Source organism: Aethalodelphis obliquidens, unplaced genomic scaffold, assembly GCF_003676395.1.
Source record: "Aethalodelphis obliquidens isolate GAN/ISIS:26980383/991018 unplaced genomic scaffold, ASM367639v1 scaffold125, whole genome shotgun sequence".
Classification (NCBI taxonomy): domain Eukaryota; kingdom Metazoa; phylum Chordata; class Mammalia; order Artiodactyla; family Delphinidae; genus Aethalodelphis; species Aethalodelphis obliquidens.
In genome coordinates this window covers 813,311-833,407 of record NW_020838069.1, presented here as the reverse complement: position 1 = coordinate 833,407, position 20,097 = coordinate 813,311, and the positions used below count along the sequence as shown (strand labels likewise).

Below are 20,097 nucleotides of genomic sequence, written 5' to 3'. Positions count from 1 at the left end.
CCCGTTGCTATGGCCCCTCTGTGGCTGCCTGCCTCCCTGACAAAGTAAGCAGCTAGCTCAGTGGAGGGCTTGTGGAATTCAGCCTGGGCCAGGCGATTCTGGCGTCCAGACGGACACTATTGCTAATGACTAGGCCACACCGTCGAGTCCCAGTCCCAAAGCGCTGGTGCACCTGGCACTCTCCAAAATCTCTGTAGGGTCTCCCGTACAGGGACCTGGAGCCCACGTTTGGGCAGCTAAAGACTTGCCTAAGGTCTCTGCTGAAAGTGGACTGGCTGGAGTGAAAACAAGAAAATCTAGTTCCAGGGCTTCTCGCACCTGGCGCTGCGTTTATTTAAGACCAGGATAACACCGCTGGCCGGAAGGGGGTGCCGTAAGGGTCGTGGGGCCTGCGGTCTGACTCTTTGAGATCACCGGGTTGGACAGGAAAAGGGGTGCCGGACGGCCACCAGGCGGCGAAACCTGCCAGGCGGAGGAAGCGCCGACTTCATCTCCGCACGGCCTCCCTTCCGGCCCCCCTCCCGGCTCCACCGCGCACTGGCGGGAGAGGGGCGGCGCGTCGTGGGTGTCGGAAAGACAGAGACTGGCAGGCGCTGCGGGCCGCGGCGAAGGGAGGGGCTTGGGCGCGCGCACATACGCGTGTGCGTGCGTGCGTGCGTGCGTGGGCGCGGACCACAGCACGCTGTGCGCGAGGCGGATGTCCGGGCCGGTAGGGCCGGAGACACGGACGAGATGGCGGAAGGCGGGGGCTGTTGTGAGCGACCGGATGCGGAGACCCAGAAATCCGAGCTCGGGGCCTTAATGAGGACCACGCTCCAACGAGGGGCGCAGTGGTGAGCGCTGGGCCCGCCTTTCCGCCCCACAGGGTCAGGGGCCGGCGCTCGGACGCTCAGGTCTGGCCCCTCTTTCCCGGCTTGGGCAGGGGCCAGGCGGGGGCGATGTTCGTGACCCTGAGAGAGTGGCTTGAACCTCGCCCCTCCCTCTGGGGGAGGGAGCCCTAGATTACCCCTGGGAAAGCGTGGGTGGAGCTGAGGGTCGTCCCGGTCCATTCGGAGCCCCACGGGGCGGATCCGGCGGAGGCTAGGGCTAAGGGATGGACAGAAGCGGAACGCTCACGGGGATCTTCAGGTTGAGGAGAGGTCTTTACCTTTGAGGACTCGCTTTGTGACTTTGGGCGAAGGCGTCCACACCTCACAGACCCTGATTCCTTACTGTTAAAACCAGGGTAGCGATATTTGGCGCCCCTGCCTTCAGTTGGTTGAGGCGTAGATCCGAAGTAGATACTTGTAAACTGCCGAACGGACGTCAAGGTCAGAGGCTGAACAAATGTCTGAGAGCCGCAGGTTATTTTGGTAGCAGATGTCAAAAATAATTGTGGCGGCAGCATTTCAGAGTGGGAGAGGCAGGTAGCCTAGAGCCTAGCTAAAAAGAGGATTAAAAGACCAGGATTTAGAAGAGCAAGTCTGAGTCAGGAAGTTTTTCTTAATAAATTGTCTAGTAGAAGGGACAGGACTTCCACCAGTGAAGAGATTCCTGGGTGGTATTATTGTGTGGGAGCAGAAAACTGGGGCTTGTCTTTGCATTGAATATGATTGATCAACCCTCTTTAGGAAACTATGGTAGTGGTCATAATGCCCCTTATAGTGACAGAGGAATTGAGCAGGAAAGAGAAGCATTGAGATTAGGAAGAATTCAGTCTTTACAGTGTTCTTGAGCTAGCCAGGCTGTGAAAGGCAGGGCAGGCAGAAGTACTTTTAGATGATATCCTGAGTAGTGGTGGCACATGAAAAATACTCAGCAGAAGCAGAGAAGTTTCACATAGACTAAAATCACACATTAAAAGTGTTTGGAGGGGAAAGAGCATTTTAGAGATTTGGATATACTTATGGATCCTTGTGGCCTTGGGGAAGCTGCCTGATCTCTGAAGTGTGTTGGTTGTAAAATTTGAAGGACTCACCAATATAATTGTTGTGCTTTGTTCCCCTACAGAGGTTTTCCCCTCCTTCTGTCTTAATTGTAAAACAGCATGGTGATACTTCTAAAATATAACCAGATCAACTTCATGCTTTTTTGACAAGATAAACACACCAAGACAATATTATATGTATATATGTACGTGTATATATGTGTACATGTATGTGTGTGTGTGTGTGTGTGTATATATACACACACACACACACATATATATGTACACACGCAAACACATTTTTTGATATCTTGTTTGGTCCTCAGAGGAAAACTGAAGTGTGTGATGTTATTACCTCATTTTTAGAAAGAAAATTGTTTTACTGCTCTTCATATCAAGCAAAGCACTGTATCCAAACTGTCTGCCTGGACAAGGACCTCTACAAAGATCATTATGAAATTAATGACATGGTCATTAGCAAACAAGGTTTTCCCCATAGAAAGAATTTCTTAAAACAAGCATTTTGAAGCCAGTCATTTCCTTCCTTTCATTTATGGATTCTTTCAACAATCATTTCACTTAATGGATGCCTGCCTTGGGCCAGGCTCACTGTGCCATGCAGGGCCTGGTCCAGCTCCTGCTCTTCAAAGTGTGTTTTTCAGTGGGGGTTGCTTGCTCCCCAAGTGGAAGGACCATACAAAAATTGAGGGAGCAGCTGCAGGAACTTACAAGCTCAGCTTGCCTGGTATGGTAAATTTTTGTCTGTCTCTAGGTATCTTATTGACAGCCGGTGGTTCAAGCAGTGGAAGAAGTATGTGGGCTTCGACAGCTGGGATATGTACAGTGTGGGTGAACATAATCTGTTTCCTGGCCCGATAGATAACTCCGGACTCTTTTCAGGTGCAGTATCCTGTTGCTTATCTAACTGAAATGTCCACCTGGGTAGTGGCCTGAGGTCATGTTTATCTGTAACATGGATATCTTGAACCTGACTTTGCTACTGTGAGGGGATAGAAAGAAGTGTCCTTGACTTGTGTCTATAGCAGAAGTCTATGCAGACCCTCATGGAGAAGTTAAGCTGCTTTTTTTCCCTAAATTAACTACTCTTGGTAAGAGTGTGCTGCTAGCATTTTAAATTTCTGTCTGCCTGTCTCTTTCTCTTTTTTTCAAATTAGTTCTGCTAGAGATTTCAGATTTTAGATTAGTGTATTGAATGGAAAGAAATAGGATATCTTTTTTTTTTTTTTGCGGTGCGCGGGCCTCTCACTGTTACGGCCTCTCCCGTTGCGGAGCACAGGCTCCGGACCCGCAGGCTCAGCGGCCATGGCTCACGGGCCCAGCCGCTCTGCGGCATGTGGGATCTTCCCGGACCAGGGCACGAACCCATGTCCCCTGCATCGGCAGGCGGACTCTCAACCACTGCGCCACCAGGGAAGCCCTAGGATATCATTTTGAAACGGCATCTGGAATCTGAAATTTGGGAACCAGAATTTTCTGTATTACCTTTGCAGTGAAGTAAATTGTAGACCTGTCAACATTCATCAAGCATTCCTGTGATGGCCGTGCTTGTCATAGAAATAGTATAAGGGGAGGTGGAAGGTTAGTAGAGTTATGATCACAGTCAGCTCCCAATGGAAGAAGTGACTGAAAAAGTGATGTATGACACACCTGAGCTTGGCTTGCACCTTTAGATGCGCAGAAATGGCAATTGGCCTTTCCTAGGCTTTGTTCTGCCTGGCTTTAGACTCCCTTGCAACCATGACAGAGGTGATCTGTTGCCTGGGCCCACAATCAGGGCAGAAGGAAGGCAGACAGTGCATGAGGCTTTTGAGGCTTGATTCAAGTACATAACACTACCTGAGTGTTTTTAAAAATGATCAGTGCTTCAGCATGTACCTTGTTTTAGGGGAGGTCTGAATGACAGTAATGTCATAGGCTTTGTTTACTGATGTAAGTCAGATGGTGGCAGTATACCATGAAGTTACCCCAAAGGATCATTGCATTGTGTTTGCATTTTGTCCTTTTCCCTCTTTTTTTTTGAAAAGGAGAATTCTTAAGGCTTTTAATAGTATTGGTGATGAGAATGCTAGAGCTGGAGGGACCCTCTGAAGTAATTTTGCCTGACCTTCAGCTAAGGACAAGCATTCCTTCTGCGGTCTTCCAATTTGATGTCACCTGGCTTAGGCTCAAAACATTTGTTGTCAGCTTGGGAAGTGAGAAGTACATTCTGTTCAGACCCTGGAACATTGACAGTGTGGGAATGGTCTATCTCTGGCCAGTGAGGGCCACCCTCTTAGTTCTTGGGCTCTCCAGTCACCTGCCAGTCCCAGTCTGGCTGCCTTCCGCCTAGGGTCATGGGAATGACCTAGAAGGGGCTCTTGAACATGTAGGAAGGAGGGGGAAGGGCAACTTGCTAATGTTGTCTGCAGAGCACCCCTCTCTTGTTTCCATTTGTGTCCCTGCTGTATATCTGGAGTCCCAATGCTTAGACCAAACTGTGCTCTCCTTTTTTGCCTTTATTTGCCTCTGTTGGAGAAATTTGCAGAGTCCAAATCCTTTTTGTAAAACTCATGTGTGATTTTTAGCATGCTGCCCTTGGACTGATCCAGTTTTAAGTGAAAATAGTGAACTGCTTGAAAATTCCAGTTAAGTTCCTGTGTTTGCCCTATAGTGTCATAAGAATGACATTTTGAGAAAATTGTCACTGAGCCCCAGAGGAGAAAGCCTTGTAAGAATTGATGTACTTGGGGTTGATGATGCTAAAAGCTCTCGGTTCCTTTCCCACATTTAAAGGTTTCTGGCTGCTGCGTGGCCAGATCTGCATAGTGCTTAGTGTTAGAAATGAAGGTGTATGTCTCCAAGTAAGACAAGTGAATAACCTTTATGAGTTTTAATTTGCAAATCAGAGAAAACCTTGGAGTTTAGGTGTCAGTTTTTTTCAGAAGCTCTTGTTTCAAGTAGACTGATAAGTGCTAGCCCTGTGCCATCCTTCTGTTGCTAAATAGAAAAGGGGTGGTCGGTCAGTATTAATCATGCCAGAGCTGCTGTGGAATGTGGTTGGCTCATCAGTGAGAAGGAGCCACTTTTTTTTTTTCTTTTAAATTATGGTAAAATACACATAAAATTTACCATCTGCATATTTTTAAGTGTTCAATAGTGTAAAGTATATTCACATTGTTGCACAGCCCATCTCCAGAACTTTTTTATCTCACAAAACTGAAACTCCATACTCATTAAATAGTATTTCCAATCTCCTTTCCCCCCAAGCCCCTGGCAACCACCATTCTACTTTCTGTCTCTTGAGTCTGACTATTCTAGGTACCTAATGTAAGTGGAATCATACAGTGTTTGTTTTTCTGTGACTGGCTTATTTCATTTAGCATAAAGTCCACAAGGTTTATCCATGTTAACGGCATGTCAGAATTTCTTTTTTTTAAAGGCTGAATGATATCCCACTGTGTGTATATACCACATTTTGTTTTTCCGTTCATCCTTCTCACCTTGGTATTCCTGTTCTCCAAGCCTGTTTAGTTCCTTTCCTTTTTCCTTGGAAATGAAAAAGGCAGAGATGGATCAGATCTGAAACTCACCCTGAGGAAGGGCAGAAGACCTCATGGGGTAGGGTGTAAACTGGTGGGAGAGGTGATAGGAAGCCCTGGTCACCTTGTGCATGCCATTTTTGGTTTTTGTTTTGTTTTGTTGTTTTTTTGTTTGTTTTTGTTTTTAACATTGTCTGCCTTGAATTACAGGTGAGTTGCACCATTGTGGGTACTTTTTGCTTCCCTGGCTTCATGGCTTCATTTGTCTGGAGAACAGTGGCTTCCACTACTGCGGGAGTGGGTGTAGATGGGCACAGGCTTATTAGCAGGGAGGCTTCCTTGATGGGAGATGATTAGTCTTCCCTTGATCCAGTCCCTTGGTCCTCCATTGAGAGAGTATGTTTCAGACCATGGATGTCTTTTTCTGACTCACAGTCATGTTGCCTCCGTGTGGGGTGTAAGATGGATGCTTAACATGTTAAAGGTGTTCTCCCTCCACATGGCCGATGTCCAGCTGAGTTTTCACTTGGAGTGTTGAAAACTAAGAATGCTAAATGACTCTTGGTAAAATAAATTTAACTTCAATGATTTGTTTCTTTGCTTTCTTAGTAAATCTTTCAAAGGAAGATGATATCTGACCTTAATGCAGTTTCACTAAGCAGAATATTACATTAAATATTCATAGTAAACAATTTTAATTGTGGAATCTGGAAGCACTTTGAAAGTGTAAATTGGAGTTTTTCTCTTTTCTCTTTCCTTCTCCCTCCAACTATGGAAGAAATACAAGTTCCTCATAAAATGTTCAGAAAGCATGCCTAAAGACTCCAGGTCTGGGGCTTCCCTGGTGGCGCAGTGGTTGAGAGTCCACCTGCCGATGCAGGGGCCGCGGGTTTGTGCCCTGGTCCGGGAGGATCCCACATGCCGTGGAGCGGCTGGGCCCGTGAGCCACGGGCGCTGAGCCTGCGCGTCCGGAGCCTGTGCTCCGCAATGGGAGAGGCCACAACAGTGAGAGGCCCGCGTACCACCAAAAAAAAAAAAAAAAAAGACTCCAGGTCTGCTCTGTGTTATGGCCAGTGACAGAATTTTGGAATTTTGTACTTCTTCCTATAAATGCTTTTCATGTTTCTGAAAAGTACATAAGAATCATGTAAAACAAACATTTCTGGGGAGAAAAGCAGTGAGCTATGTGCTGTTTTCCTTTTTCAGATCCTGAGAGTCAGACCTTGAAAGAACATTTAATTGATGAATTGGACTATGTATTGGTCCCAGCTGAGGCCTGGAATAAGTTACTAAACTGGTATGGCTGTGTAGAAGGCCAGCAGCCCATTGTCAGAAAAGTGAGTACATGAATTGTTACACCTGCTGGTCAGTGTCTGTGAGTGCTCCCTGACACTGACTAGTGTTGGTTTCCTGGGGTACTGGCCATATGTAAGAAGTTGAATGGAGGCCTCCAGACATCACAGCTGCCCAGTGGCTTGGGATATGTCCAGCGGTGCAGTGAGAGCACATTCTGGAAGGTTCTGTGAGAGAAAGTTCACTTGGGGTCTTATGGATATACAGTAATGTACTGCTTCTTGTTTAACTTAACCTTTCTGATATTGCTTTTCCCCCTGTGCTTTTTTGTTTGTTTGGTGTTTTTGTTTATTTTTGGCTGTGTTGGGTCTTCGTTGCTGCATGTGGGCTTTTCTCTAGTTGCGGTGAGTGGGGGCTACTCTTCGTTGAGGTGCGTGGGCTTCTCATTGTAGTGGCTTCTCTGGTTGTGGAACACATGCTCTAGGCGTGTGGGCTTCAGTAGTTGTGGCTCGCAGGCTCAGTAGTTGTGGTGTACAGGCTTAGTTGCTCTGTGGCATGTGGGATCTTCCCGGACCAGGGATTGAACCTGTGTCCCCTGCATTGACAGGCAGATTCTTAACCACTGCCCCACCCGCGAAGTCCCTCCCCCTGTGCTTAAGAATCTCTGGTCACACTGTTGAGTACCTCGGAAAACAGGTGTTTTATATCCAAGAGAACAGTCTCTTGGAAGGCAGACCCTGGGAGAGAAACCCAGATTGTTAGCCTCTCTGGTAGACAGGACTGGTGAGAATACCACCAGCCTGATTCCCACAGTTGTTTGCTTATCCCACTGGAGGGGGACATCACAGGAGTCCACATGACTGCTGATACGTAGGCACTGGGTAAATTTCTTACTCTGCCTGGTGTTTAGTTTCCCTTCTTAGCAGAGTAGGAAAAGGCTGCAGTCCTGAGGCCAAGCTTCTAAGAGTTGCTCTTCAGGGCCAGAACTACCTTCTTTCTCCACCTTGAAACCTGGGACTCCAAGAGGGGTTAGGTATCAAATGGTTAGGGGCATGCCAGCCTCCCACAGATGTCGGCACCTGCCCACAGTCCTGCCATGTGGCGAGCGTGCTGCCAAGGGCTTTAACTGTATTCTCTAGGCCTCTTAATTCCACAGACCCTGCAGGGGAAGCATCATGATACCCTCTAAGAGATGAACAATGACTTTCCTGTTGTGCACAGTTGTTGCCAGCTCTGGTTCCATCCAGATGCTCTTGGTTGGTCCTAATGAGTGGAAGTAAGGTTTTTAAACTAGGACAGATGCCAGTGGCTTTAAAAATCTGTACTTCTGATCCCCCTATCACTTAAGGAAACTGATTAGCATGTGGATTGTGCCTTTTGCCACTGATGAGACATGTTGCTTCCAAGACTGCACTGGTGTGGAACCACTGCTCCTTCACCCGTGCCTCTTGTTTACAGGTTGTAGAGCATGGCCTGTTTGTCAAGCACTGCAAGGTGGAGGTGTATTTGCTGGAATTGAAGCTTTGTGAGAACAGTGACCCCACCAATGTGCTGAGTTGCCATTTCAGCAAGTCAGACACCATCGGTGAGTAGCTGGCCTGGAGTTCCAGGTATCCAGTGAGAGTGCAGGGCATTGTGGCTAATGAGAGGGAAGCTGGGGCACCCTCTTCAGACTTGTTACCCAAATAATCTCGGGTTGTGGTTACCAGTCCTGACCTGGGAGCCTGCTCCCCAGGGCATTCTTGTGGACAGCTAAGCCTGGGAATCATATTGTATAAAACACTGGGCATGGTCTCTGCCCACTTAACATATGGTAAGAAGGGTGAAGAAATGCAGATTCAGAGAGATTAATGTCACTTATTCAGAAATCTCAGTGAGAAAACGGCAGAGCTAGCATTTGAAACCAAATCTATCTTACCTCCAAAGGTAAGTTTTCTGACTTTTCTATGTTGCTTCTGTGCTAAAAATTGGAACCCACATCATTAAAGAATGGGAAGCATAGGGACAATTTTTGGTTGTATGAGTGTAAGAGGATGCCATGGAAGATGTTTGCCTTAGGAGTCACCAAGGGGCTAAGGTCGGTCAGAAGTTTTGATCCAGAGCATCCAGTGACCATCTGAAAAGGACAGAGGATGAGCATTAGCTTGCCATGGCTGTTGCTGGTCTTGCTTCTGGAGAAAGCCCTGAGTGATGTTTCTGCCTGTCTCCAGCAACCATTGAGAAGGAAATGCGGAAGTTGTTCAACATCCCTGCGGACCGTGAGACACGGCTGTGGAACAAATACATGAGCAACACCTACGAGCAGTTGAGCAAGCTAGACAACACTGTGCAGGATGCTGGGCTGTACCAGGGTCAGGTAGGAGGGCCCAAGCCATGCCCCAGCAGACAGCTCTGCCCAGGGTGTGTGGACAGGTATCTTTTGGTTCTGAGCATGTCAACAGTGAGATGGTTTGCACATTCCTCATATGGTTTCCCCTTTCACTCAGGTGCTAGTAATTGAGCCCCAAAACGAAGATGGCACGTGGCCAAGGCAGACCCTGCAGTCAAAGTAAGTGGACTTTTTCTCCCTGCAGCTGGGCACATGGGTGTAAGGGAGACACTATTTCCTAAGGCAGTTACTTGTACTAAGAAAATAAAATTCTAGTCTCTATGATAGAGCCGGCCTGGGAGGCTGCAACGGCAGTGGCGGCTGTGACTGGGCTGGTTTAGATGAAGATGAAGATGCACATGTCTGGGAGGATAATTGGGATGATGACAATGTAGAGGATGACTTCTCCAATCAGTTACGAGCTGAACTAGAGAAACATGGTTATAAGATGGAGACATCATAGCATCCAGAAGTGCTGAAGCAACCTAAACTTGAACTGTTTACTAAATTCTAGAGCAGAGAACCCAGGGTGGGACACTTAAAAAATGTTTATTTCATTACCTCCTCAGATTTATTTTTGTTTTTGTAACACAGAAAAGTAAATGTTTTGATCTAAGAAAAAAAGAAAAAATTCTAAATCAGATGAAAACATTTTCAATTATGTATCCAGAGTCTATAATCCTGGCTTTTGGTAAGCAGCATGCTGGGCAGCCATCTCAGGGGAAGCTGTCAGGTGTGTGAACAAGGCAGTGAGCCTCTGCTTGTTGAGAATGAAAGGAGAAGAGAAGAGGCCAGGATCTGGGCCAGGATCTGCTCTGCCAAGAGGTGGCTTTGTCTCTGTCAAGGGCATTTATTTTCTCCACCTATAGCTAGAGGCTTTGATGGAAGAGAAGAGGGCTCAGGCATGGGGTCTTGCATGACTTAAAGGTAATAGTTTGATCCCATCCCACTCCTTACCCAGGGGCCTGTTTCTCATTGTTGTCCTCGTCATTTGCTGCGGGAATTACTCTGCTCCTTAACTGGGGCTCCAGGCACCTCTGTCTCAGGAGATGTTCATGTGTGGTGTGAAGTTAATGCATGTTCTGAGAAGGGGACAGAAGTGTTGAATTTTTCTTATGGTATAAGATGGGAGAATCGTGTCTGTGTTCCAGTAGTTAATGGGGACAGTGTTGGTCTTTGCTTTCTTCCCTCAGTCAGGCCCTGGACAGTGACTGTTTTGTAGTAATGGGCTCTTAGTTCTTTTGAAAATTATGAAAGCTCTGAGCTCTCTCTCAAGAAACATGCAGGAAGACGCAACATTTTGCCAATAATCTCAAGGGTTTTACAGACACCCTGAAGCCTAGCCATGGACTTCAGTTTAAGAAACTCTGGTCACCAGTTCTTGAGAAGATGACAAAATAGCTATGGTAGGCAGAATAATGATCATGTCCCTCCCCAGAGTCCATGTCCTAATCCCCAGAACCTGTAAATATGTTAGGTTACATGGCAGAAGGGACTTTGCTGATGTGATTAAGGATCTTGAGATGGGGAGATTATCCTAGATTATCTGGGTAGGCCCAGTATGATCATGAGGGTCCTTAAAAATGAAAGAGGGAGACAGGAGAGTCAGATGTGAGGGCAGAAGCAGAGTCAGAGTGGTGAAGTGTGAGAAAGACTCAACTGGCCATGAGCCAGGGAAGGTGGGCAGCCTCTAGAAGTCCCTAGAGCCCCCACCAAGGAACACAGCTCAGCCCACACCTTGATTTAGCTCAGTGAGAAGAATTTTGGACTTTGGACCTCCAAAACCGTAAGATAATAACTTTGTGTTGTTTAAGCCACTAAGTTTGTGGTAATTTGTTACAGCAGCCGTAGGAAACAAATATACTAGCCCAGCCTGCTGACTCCCTTCTTGGAATGGAAATGCCACAGAACCAAGAGAAACTAACTTAAAAACTGCGACAACCCCCTTGGGAGAAGGTGCTTGGATTCTAGTCTGTGAGGTAGGGTTGACAGCTTGGAGTGGAAGAGCCTGTGTGAAGAGCCAAGGGAGACTGTTTTCAGTTGTGCCTTTTTCTCTTCCTACTGATGCTTTTCCCCATCCCTTCCACACCCTCAGGCCTAAGAGATTCCAGTGAAGGGAAACAGCTTTTGGAAAAGAGGAGTGCCTCATTGAAATGCCCTGAAGGTTTGAGTCTCCTGGTAGAGGGTGTCCAATGGTGAATGAGCTCAGAGCAGAAGTCCTAAGTCACATTCGCCTCCCTACTTCCTCAGTAGTGCCGGACACTGTTCTAGATGCCAAGGATACAGCAATAAACAAAACAAAGTTTCTATCCTCAAGGAGCAGAAAATAGATAAATTAAAAAAATACATGTCTGAAGATTTACAAGTACTGTGGGAAAAAATCAGGGAAGAAAATAAGCAAGTGCTAAGGCTTTGGGCATATTTAAACAGGCCGATGGGGAGGCCCCACTGAGGTACCATTTGAATATGGTCATGAAGGAGGCAAGGGAATCAGCAGTGAGTGTGGTGTGGAGAACAGCTTTGTGAGGCAGAGGTGACAGCAGATGGAGAAGTCCTGAGGCAGAGCAGGCCTGGTTGAAGGCCAGCAGGAGTTTGTTATGGCTGGTGCTTGGAGGGATGACAGGAGGGCTGAGGGGATAAGGCCCAAGAGATGCTGCGGCGGTTGGCCTGTGATCCTTGTGAGACTCTAGCTTCCATCTTTGCCTTTGTGAGGTGGGGAGCTCATTTGAGGGGTATGGTGAATGTGGAGTGGGGTGTTCTCACCTGGTGAATGGCTCACAGGGAGCCACAACGAGAAGCTGACAAGTATAGTCAGAATTAAAGGAAAGTGACAAATTGACACGTTGTGCTAGTTGGAGCAGAATTCATATTCCCAGCTGCTTAGGAGGACTGAAGAAGCATAATGGAAATCCTAAAGAGAAAGAGCAAATGGGTACATGAAAGAGGAACAAGGAGATACCTACGTGGAAACAGAGAATTCAGGGGCTGGGTTGAGTAGCAGAATGGATGTAGCTCAAGACTTGAGTGTAGAAGTCGGAAGGTCAGGTTGAAGAATTCTAGGGGATAAGGAGGTGGAAGATAGTAGAAGAAAAGTGCTGTGGAGGATGGGAGTAGAAATGTCAGTGTCCAGATAATAGGAATCTCAGAAGCAGAGAGGAAATGACGGACAGGGGAAGAAAATTTTAGAAGAAATAATGACCAAGAGTTTCTCAGAAATCATGAAAGAGGATACATCTTTTTTTTTTTGTTTGCGATATGCGGGCCTCTCACTGTTGTGGCCTCTCCCGTTGCGGAGCACAGGCTCCGGACGCGCAGGCTCAGCGGCCATGGCTCACGGGCCTAGCTGCTCCGCGGCATGTGGGATCTTCCTGGACCGGGGCACGAACCCGTGTCCCCTGCATCGGCAGGCGGACTCTCAACCACTGTGCCACCAGGGAAGCCCGAGGATGCATCTTAAATGTAAAGAATGCTAAACATGACAGAAAAAACAAAGCCCACACCAAGACACGTTAGATTGAAATTTAACAACAAAGATGTAGGGAAAATGTCAAATCTGTTTGAAAGAGAAAGTCACAGTGAGAAGCAGATTAATATCAAACTTCCCAACAGCCACAATGGACCTAGGAGATACTTTTTCAGTATCAAAGTAAGAAAACTTTAAATATTTATTTAGGCTGTGCCAGGTCTTAGTTGTGACACATGGGATCTTTATTATTTATTTGTTTATTTAAATTTATTTATTTATTTTTGGCTGTGTTGGGTCTTCATTGCTGCATGCTAGTTGCGGCGACTGGAGGCTACTCTTCTTTGCTGTGTGCGGGCTTCTCACTGCAGTGGCCTCTAGTTGCAGAGGACAGGCTCTAGGGTGTGCTGGGTCCAGTAGTTGTGGCGCACGGGCTCAGTTGCTCCGCGGCATGTGGGATCTTCCCGGACCAGGGCTCAAACCCATATCTCCTGCATTGGCAGGTGGATTCTTAACCAGTGTGCCACCAGGGAAGCCCAAACACATAGGATCTTTAGTTGCAGCATGTGGCTCTTAGTTGTGGCACGCCGGCTCTTAGTTGCGGCACGTGTGCGGGATCTAGTTCCCCAGCCAGGGATCAGACCCGGGCCCCCTGCATTGGGAGTGTGGAGTCTTACTCACTGGACCACCAAGGAAGTCCCAAAGGAAGATAACTTTAAAACTAGAATTTTTTTTTTTTTTTTTGCGGTACTCAGGCCTCTCACTGTTGTGGCCTCTCCTGTTGCAGAGCACAGGCTCTGGACGCGCAGGCTCAGCGGCCATGGCTCACGGGCCCAGCCGCTCCGTGGCATGTGGGATCTTCCCGGACCGGGGCACGAACCCGTGTCCCCTGCATCGGCAGGTGGACTCTCAACCACTGCGCCACCAGGGAAGCCCCAAAACTAGAATTTTAAAACCTACTAAACTGTTATCTGAATGTAAAGATAATTTTCTCTGGCATAGATGACTTTAGAAAGTTTTCTACACAGAGCTCCTCTTTGAAAACCTCTTGGGGGAAGTAGTGTTAACGTCCAGGAGCAGGCAGTAAAATCCAGAAGGTGCAAGGGAGAGTATACAACTAGTGAAGTGTTCTGTTGACCAGAAATGCAAGGACTTTATGACTTTGGAGTAAGCAAAGAATTTTTACACAAGACACAGCACCACAAACCATAGAGGAGGACATGGATAGAGTGGATAACTTTTTTTTTTCTTAAGGTTTTTGTTTTTTTTAAATAAATTTATTTATTTTTATTTTTGGATGCATTGGGTCTTCGTTGCTGTGTGCGGGCTTCTCTCTAGTGGTGAGCGGGGACTGCTCTTCGTTGTGGTGCGCAGGCTTCTCATTGCAGTGGCTTCTCTTGTTGCGGAGCAAGGGCTCTAGGCGTGAGGGCTGTAGTAGTTGTGGCACGTCGGCTCTAGAGCACAGGCTCAGTAGTTGTGGCTCACGGGCTTAGCTGCTCTGCGGCATGTGGGATCTTCCTGGACCAGGGCTCCGACCTGTGTACCCTGCATAGGCAGGTGGATTCTCAACCACTGCGCCACCAGGGAAGCCTGAGTGGATGACTTTTAAATTCAGGGCTGTTCTAAAAGAGTGAAAAGGCAAGCCACAGAGTGAGAAAGCTATTTGCAATACCTATGTCTGACAGATTGTTTATATCCAGAATTTCAAAGAAACCCCTTAATGTCAGTAAGAAAAAGTCAGACACCCCTTCTAGAAAAAAGGGCGAGAAAACCTATAACAGTCACTTTAAGAAAGAGGCTACCAGACTTCCCTGGTGGCACAGTGGTTAAGAGTCTGCCAGTCAATGCAGGGGACACGGGTTCGAGCCCTGGTCCGGGAAGATCCCACATGCTGCAGAGCAGCTGAGCCTGTGCGCCACAACTACTGAGCCTGCACTCTAGAGCGGCAAGCCACAACTACTGAGCCCTCATGCCATAACTACTGAAGCCTGTGCACCTAGAGCCCATGTTATGCAAAAATAGAAGCCACCGCAATGAGAAGGCTGCACACTGCAACAAATGGTAGCCCCCACTCTCCGCAACTAGAGAAAGCCCACGTGCAGCAACGAAGACCGAACACAGCCAAAAATAAATAAATTAAAAAAAAAAAAGAGGCTACCTTGTGGCTAGCGACCATATGGAGAGGTGCTCAACCTCAGCAGTCATCCAGAAATGGCAAATTAAAACCATAATGCAGTGCTTCTGCACATCCCCCAGAATGGTTACATGAAAAAGACAGGTAGTGTCAAGTGTTGTAGAGGTGTTGGAACTTGCTGATGGGGCATATAAACTGGTATAGTGACTTTAGAAGGTTTAGCAACAAGTACTAAATGACGAATTGTGTGCATATTCTACAACCCAGCAATCCACTCTTAGGCATACAGAAATATATCTCACATTCACTTAAAGATACATTCAAAGATGTTCATGACAGCACAGCTTGTCATAGTCACAAACTGGAGCTAACCTAAATGTCCACCAAAAAGAGAATGGATAAATTGTGGTGTATGCATGCAATAGAATTCTCTCCAGCCACAGCAACATTGAGTCTCATAAACCATGTGAATGAGAAGCCAGACACAAAACGTGGCATATTGTTTGAGTCCCTTGATATAAAGCTTAAGAACCCGCAAAACTGACCTATGGGTGTCAAGGTCATGATGGAGGTTAGCTTAGAGAAAAATAATGACTGCAGGGAGCGTGAGGAAGACACCTGGGGGGTGGTGCTGTCCTGTTTTTTGGTCTGAGGGTACTGGTTATATAGGGGTATTCGCTTGGTGAGAATGTCTTGATTTTTTTTTTTGGCTGTGCCATGCCTCTTTTGGGATTTTAGTTCCCCAGCCAGGGATTGAACCCAGGCCATGGCTATGAAATCGCCAAGTGCTAACCACTGGACCACCAGGGAATTCCCAGGAATGTCTTGATTTTTGTACTCTCATAATGTATATATTTCTCTATGTAATATACTTCAATAAAAAGTTTTAAAAAAGTTTAGTAATAGTAAGAAGAAAGGTTTAAGAAAGCAGCCTTTATCAGTAACAATCCAGAAGTAAATACTGGGTAATCCCAACATGGAAGACAGTTGAGGAGACAGGAAGCAGTAAAGAGAGATGAGAATGTCCTGAACTACTTTTGCAGGGAAATGTAGTTAATAAGTTGAAGTAATTATGATGGGGAAAAATAAAAACAGTTATAGATCCTAGTAAGTTAGTGGAGTAACTACCAGAAATACAAAAGTAGAATTTACATCTTTTATATAATATGTTGTATTGATTAGGAAAGCTCTGGTAGCAATGAAGAAAGACCTGAAAGTTAGCATGTCGAGCAATGTAGATGGTTATATCTTTCCAAAAAGAATTTCTGAGGTGGGCAGTTCAATGCTGCTATTATTAGAAATCCAGCTGTTTTGTCATGTTGCTCTACTGTGCGTGGCTTCAACTTTAAAGGTGGTCAACTCAGGGTCCATGATGACTGCTGGAGATGGACCAATCATATCTGCATTCAAGTAGCTGAGGAGGAATTGGGAAGAAGGACATGCCCCTTCCTTTTTTTTTTGCGGTACGCGGGCCTCTCACTGCCGTGGCCTCTCCCGTTGCGGAGCACAGGCTCCGGACGCGCAGGCTCAGCGGCCATGGCTCACAGGCCCAGCCGCTCCGCGGCATGTGGGATCTTCCCAGTCCAGGGCACGAACCCGTGTCCCCTGCATCGGCAGGCGGACTCTCAACCACTGCGCCACCAGGGAAGCCTTGCCCCTTCCTTTTAAAGAAATTTCCCAGAAATCACATAGAAGATCTGCCTTTACATCTCTGGCCAATTATATGACCACACCTGGCTTCAAAGGAGGCTGGGAAATGCCTTTTAGCAGTTAGAAGGGCTCTAACTAAAACCTGGGATTTGTAAACTAAAGAAGAACAGAAGAATAGCCATGGGGAGGTGAAAGGGAAAAAAAAAACACTTTCCTTTTTTAAAAAAAATTTTTAAATTTAATTTATTTTTTTATGTAGCAGGTTCTTATTAGTTACCTATTTTATACATATTAGTGTATACATGTCAGTCCCAATCTCCCAATTCATCCCACCACCACCACCACCACCCCCGCCACTTTCCCCCCTTGGTGTTCATACGTTCTCTACATCTGTGTGTCTGTTTCTGCCCTGCATACCAGTTCATCTATATCATTTTTCTAGTTTCCACATATATGCGTTAATATATGATACTTGTTTTTCTCTTTCTGACTTACTTCACTCTGTATGACAGTCTCTAGATCCATGCACGTCTCTATAAATGACCCAATTTTGTTCCTTTTTATGGCTGAGTAATATTCCATTGCATACATGTACCACACCTTCTTTATCCATTCGTCTGTCGATGGGCATTTAGGCTGCTTCCATGACCTGGGTATTGTAAATAGTGCTGCAGTGAACATTGGGGTGCATGTGTCTTATTTATTTATTTATTTTTATTATTATTTTTGGCTGTGTTGGGTGTTTGTTGCTGCGCGCAGGCTTTTCTCTAGTTGTGGCGAGCAGGAGCTACTCTTCTTGCGGTGTGTGGGCTCCTCATTGGGTGGCTTCTCATTGCACAGCACAGGCTCTAGGCACACAGGCTTCAGTAGTTGTGGCACTCAGGCTCAGTAGTTGTGGCTTGTGGGCTCTAGAACGCAGGCTTAGTAGCTGTGGCGCATGGGCTTAGTTGCTCCGTGGCATGTGGAATCTTCCCGGACCAGGGCTCGAACCTGTGTCCCTTGCATTGGCAGGTGGATTCTTAACCACTGCGCCACCAGGGAAGCCCATGAGTATGTCTTTTTAAATTGTGGCTTTCTCTGGGTATTTGCCCAGTAGTGGGATTGCTGGGTCATATGGTAATTCTATTTTTAGTTTTTTAAAGAACCTCCATACTGTTCTCCATAGTGGCTGTATCAATTTACATTCCCACCAACAGAGCAAGAGGGTTCCCTTTTCTCCACACTCTCTCCAGCATTTGTTGTTTTTAGATTTTCTGATGATGCCCATTCTGACTTGTGTGAGGTGATACCTCATTGTGGTTTTGACTTGCATTTCTCTAATAATTAGTGATGTTGAGCAGCTTTTCATGAGCTTCTTGGCCATCTATAAGTCTTCTTTGGAGAAATGTCTATTTAGATCTTCTGCCCATTTTTGGATTGGCTTGTTTGTTTTTTTAATGTTGAGCTGCATGAACTGTTATATATTTTGGAGATTAATCCTTTGTCGGTTGATTCATTTGCAAATATTTTCTCCCATTCTGAGGGTTGTCTTTTCGTCTTGTTTGTAGTTTCCTTTGCTTTGCAAAAGCTTTTAAGTTTCATTAGGTCCCATTTGTTTATTTTTGTTTTTATTTCCATTACTCTAGGAGATGGATCAAAAAAAGATCTTGCTGTGATTTATGTCAAAGATGTTCTTCCTATGTTTTCCTCTAAGAGTTTTATAGTGTCCGGTCTTACATTTAGGTTTCTAATCCATTTTGAGTTTATTTTTGTGTATGGTGTTAGGGAGTGTTCAATTTCATTCTTTTACATGTAGCTGTCCAGTTTTCCCAGCACCACTTATTGAAGAGACTGTCTTTTCTCCATTGTATATCCTTGCCTCCTTTGTCATAGATTAGTTGACCATAGGTGCGTGGGTTTATCTCTGGGCTTTCTATGCTGTTCCATTGATCTGTATTTCTGTTTTTGTGCTAGTACCATATTGTCTTGATTACTGTAGCTTTGTAGTATCGTCTGAAGTCAGGGAGTCTGATCCTTCAGCTCCGTTTTTTTCCCTCAAGACTGCTTCGGCTATTTGGGATCTTTTGTGTCTCCATACAAATTTTAATATTTTTTGTTCTAGTTCTGTAAAAAATGCCACTGGTAATTTGATAGGGATCACATTGAATCTGTAGATTGCTTTGGGTAATATAATCATTTTCACAATATTGATTCTTCCAGTCCAAGAATATGGTATATCTCTCCATCTGTTTGTGTCATCTTTGACTTCTTTCATCAGTGTCTTCTAGTTTTCCGAGTACAGGTCTTTTACCTCCTTAGGTATTTTATTCTTTTTGTTGCAGTGGTGAATGGGATTGTTTCCTTAATTTCTCCTTCTGATCTTTCGTTGTTAGTGTATAGGAATGCAAGAGATTTCTGTGCATTAATTTTGTATCCTGAAACTTTACCAAATTCATTGATTAGCTCTAGTATTTTTCTGGTGGCATCTTTAGGATTTTCTGTGTATAGTATCATGTCATCTGCAAACAGTGACAGTTTTACTTCTTCTTTTCCAGTTTGTATTCCTTTTATTTCTTTTTCTTCTCTGATTGCTGTGGCTAGGACTTCCAAAACTATGTTGAATAATAGTGGCAAGAGTGGACATCCTTGTCTTGTTCCTGATCTTAGAGGAAATGCTTTCAGTTTTTTCACCATTGAGAATGATGTTTGCTGTGGGTTTGTTGTATATGGCCTTTATGATGTTGAGGTAGGTTCCCTCTGTGCCCACTTTCTGGAGAGTTTTTTATCATAAATTGTTGTTGAATTTTGTCAAAATCTTTTTCTGCATCTGTTGAGATGATTATATGGTTTTTATTCTTCAATTTGTTAATATGGTGTATCACATTGATTGATTTGTGTATACTGAAGAATCCTTGCATCCCTGGGATAAATCCCACTTGATCATGGTGTATGATCCTTTTTTTTTTTTTTTTTTTTGCGGTACACGGGCCTCTCACTTTTGTGGCCTCTCCCGTTGTGGAGCACAGGCTCCGGACACGCAGGCTCAGTGGCCATGGCTTACGGGCCTAGCCGCTCCGTGGCATATGGGATCTTCCCGGACCGGGGCACGAACCCATGTCCCTTGCATTGGCAGGCGGACTCTCAACCACTGTGCCACCAGGGAAGCCCTATGATCCTTTTAATGTGTTGTTGGATTCTGTTTGCTAATGTTTTGTTGAGGATTTTTGCATCTATATTCATCAGTGATACTGGTCTGTAATTTTCCTTTTTTTGTAGTATCTTTGTCTGGTTTTGGTATCAGGGTGATGGTGACCTCATAGAATGGGTTTGAGAGTGTTCCTTCCTCTGCAATTTTTTAGAAGTTTGAAAAGGATGGGTGTTAGCTCTTCTTTAAATGTTTGATAGAATTCACCTGTGAAGCCATCTGGTCCTGGACTTTTGTTTGTTGGAAGATTGTTAATCACAGTTTCAATTTCGTTACTTGTGATTGGTCTGTTCATATTTTCTATTTCTTCCTGGTTCAGTCTTGGAAGGTTATACCTTTCTAAGAATTTGTCCATTTCTTTCAGGTTATCCATTTTATTGGCATGGAGTAGCTTGTAGTAGTCTCTTAGGATGCTTTGTATTTCTGCGGTGTCTGTTGTAACTTCTCCTTTTTCATTTCTAATTTTATTGATTTGAGTCCTCTCCCTCTTTTTCTTAATGAGTCTGGCTAAAGGTTTATCAGTTTTGTTTATCTTCTCAAAGAACCAGCTTTTAGTTTTA

The 20,097-nt window shown here is 45.4% G+C and overlaps 2 protein-coding genes across 15 annotated transcripts in view; both read left to right on the top strand.

The window, feature by feature from the left end:
• Positions 1-658: 658 nt before the first annotated feature.
• The window catches only part of USP4 (ubiquitin specific peptidase 4), a 50,204-nt gene continuing 30,765 nt past the window's right edge, over positions 659-20,097 (top strand). For 8 of the 14 annotated variants that reach the window (XM_027098635.1, XM_027098636.1, XM_027098634.1 and 5 more), the window contains exons 1-6: positions 659-833; positions 2,679-2,806; positions 6,652-6,782; positions 8,197-8,323; positions 8,949-9,094; positions 9,225-9,286. In XM_027098635.1, coding sequence (XP_026954436.1) covers positions 733-833; positions 2,679-2,806; positions 6,652-6,782; positions 8,197-8,323; positions 8,949-9,094; positions 9,225-9,286 — 695 coding nt within the window. In that variant the 5' untranslated portion in view covers positions 659-732. The other 6 variants (XM_027098648.1, XM_027098646.1, XM_027098647.1 and 3 more) reach the window with 4 other exon arrangements.
• On the top strand, positions 9,384-9,652 carry SEM1 (SEM1 26S proteasome subunit; the record flags this gene model as incomplete). The annotated part of the gene is made up of 1 exon (XM_027098563.1): positions 9,384-9,652. A coding segment is annotated over one exon (186 nt), but the record flags the coding sequence as incomplete, so codon positions are not given.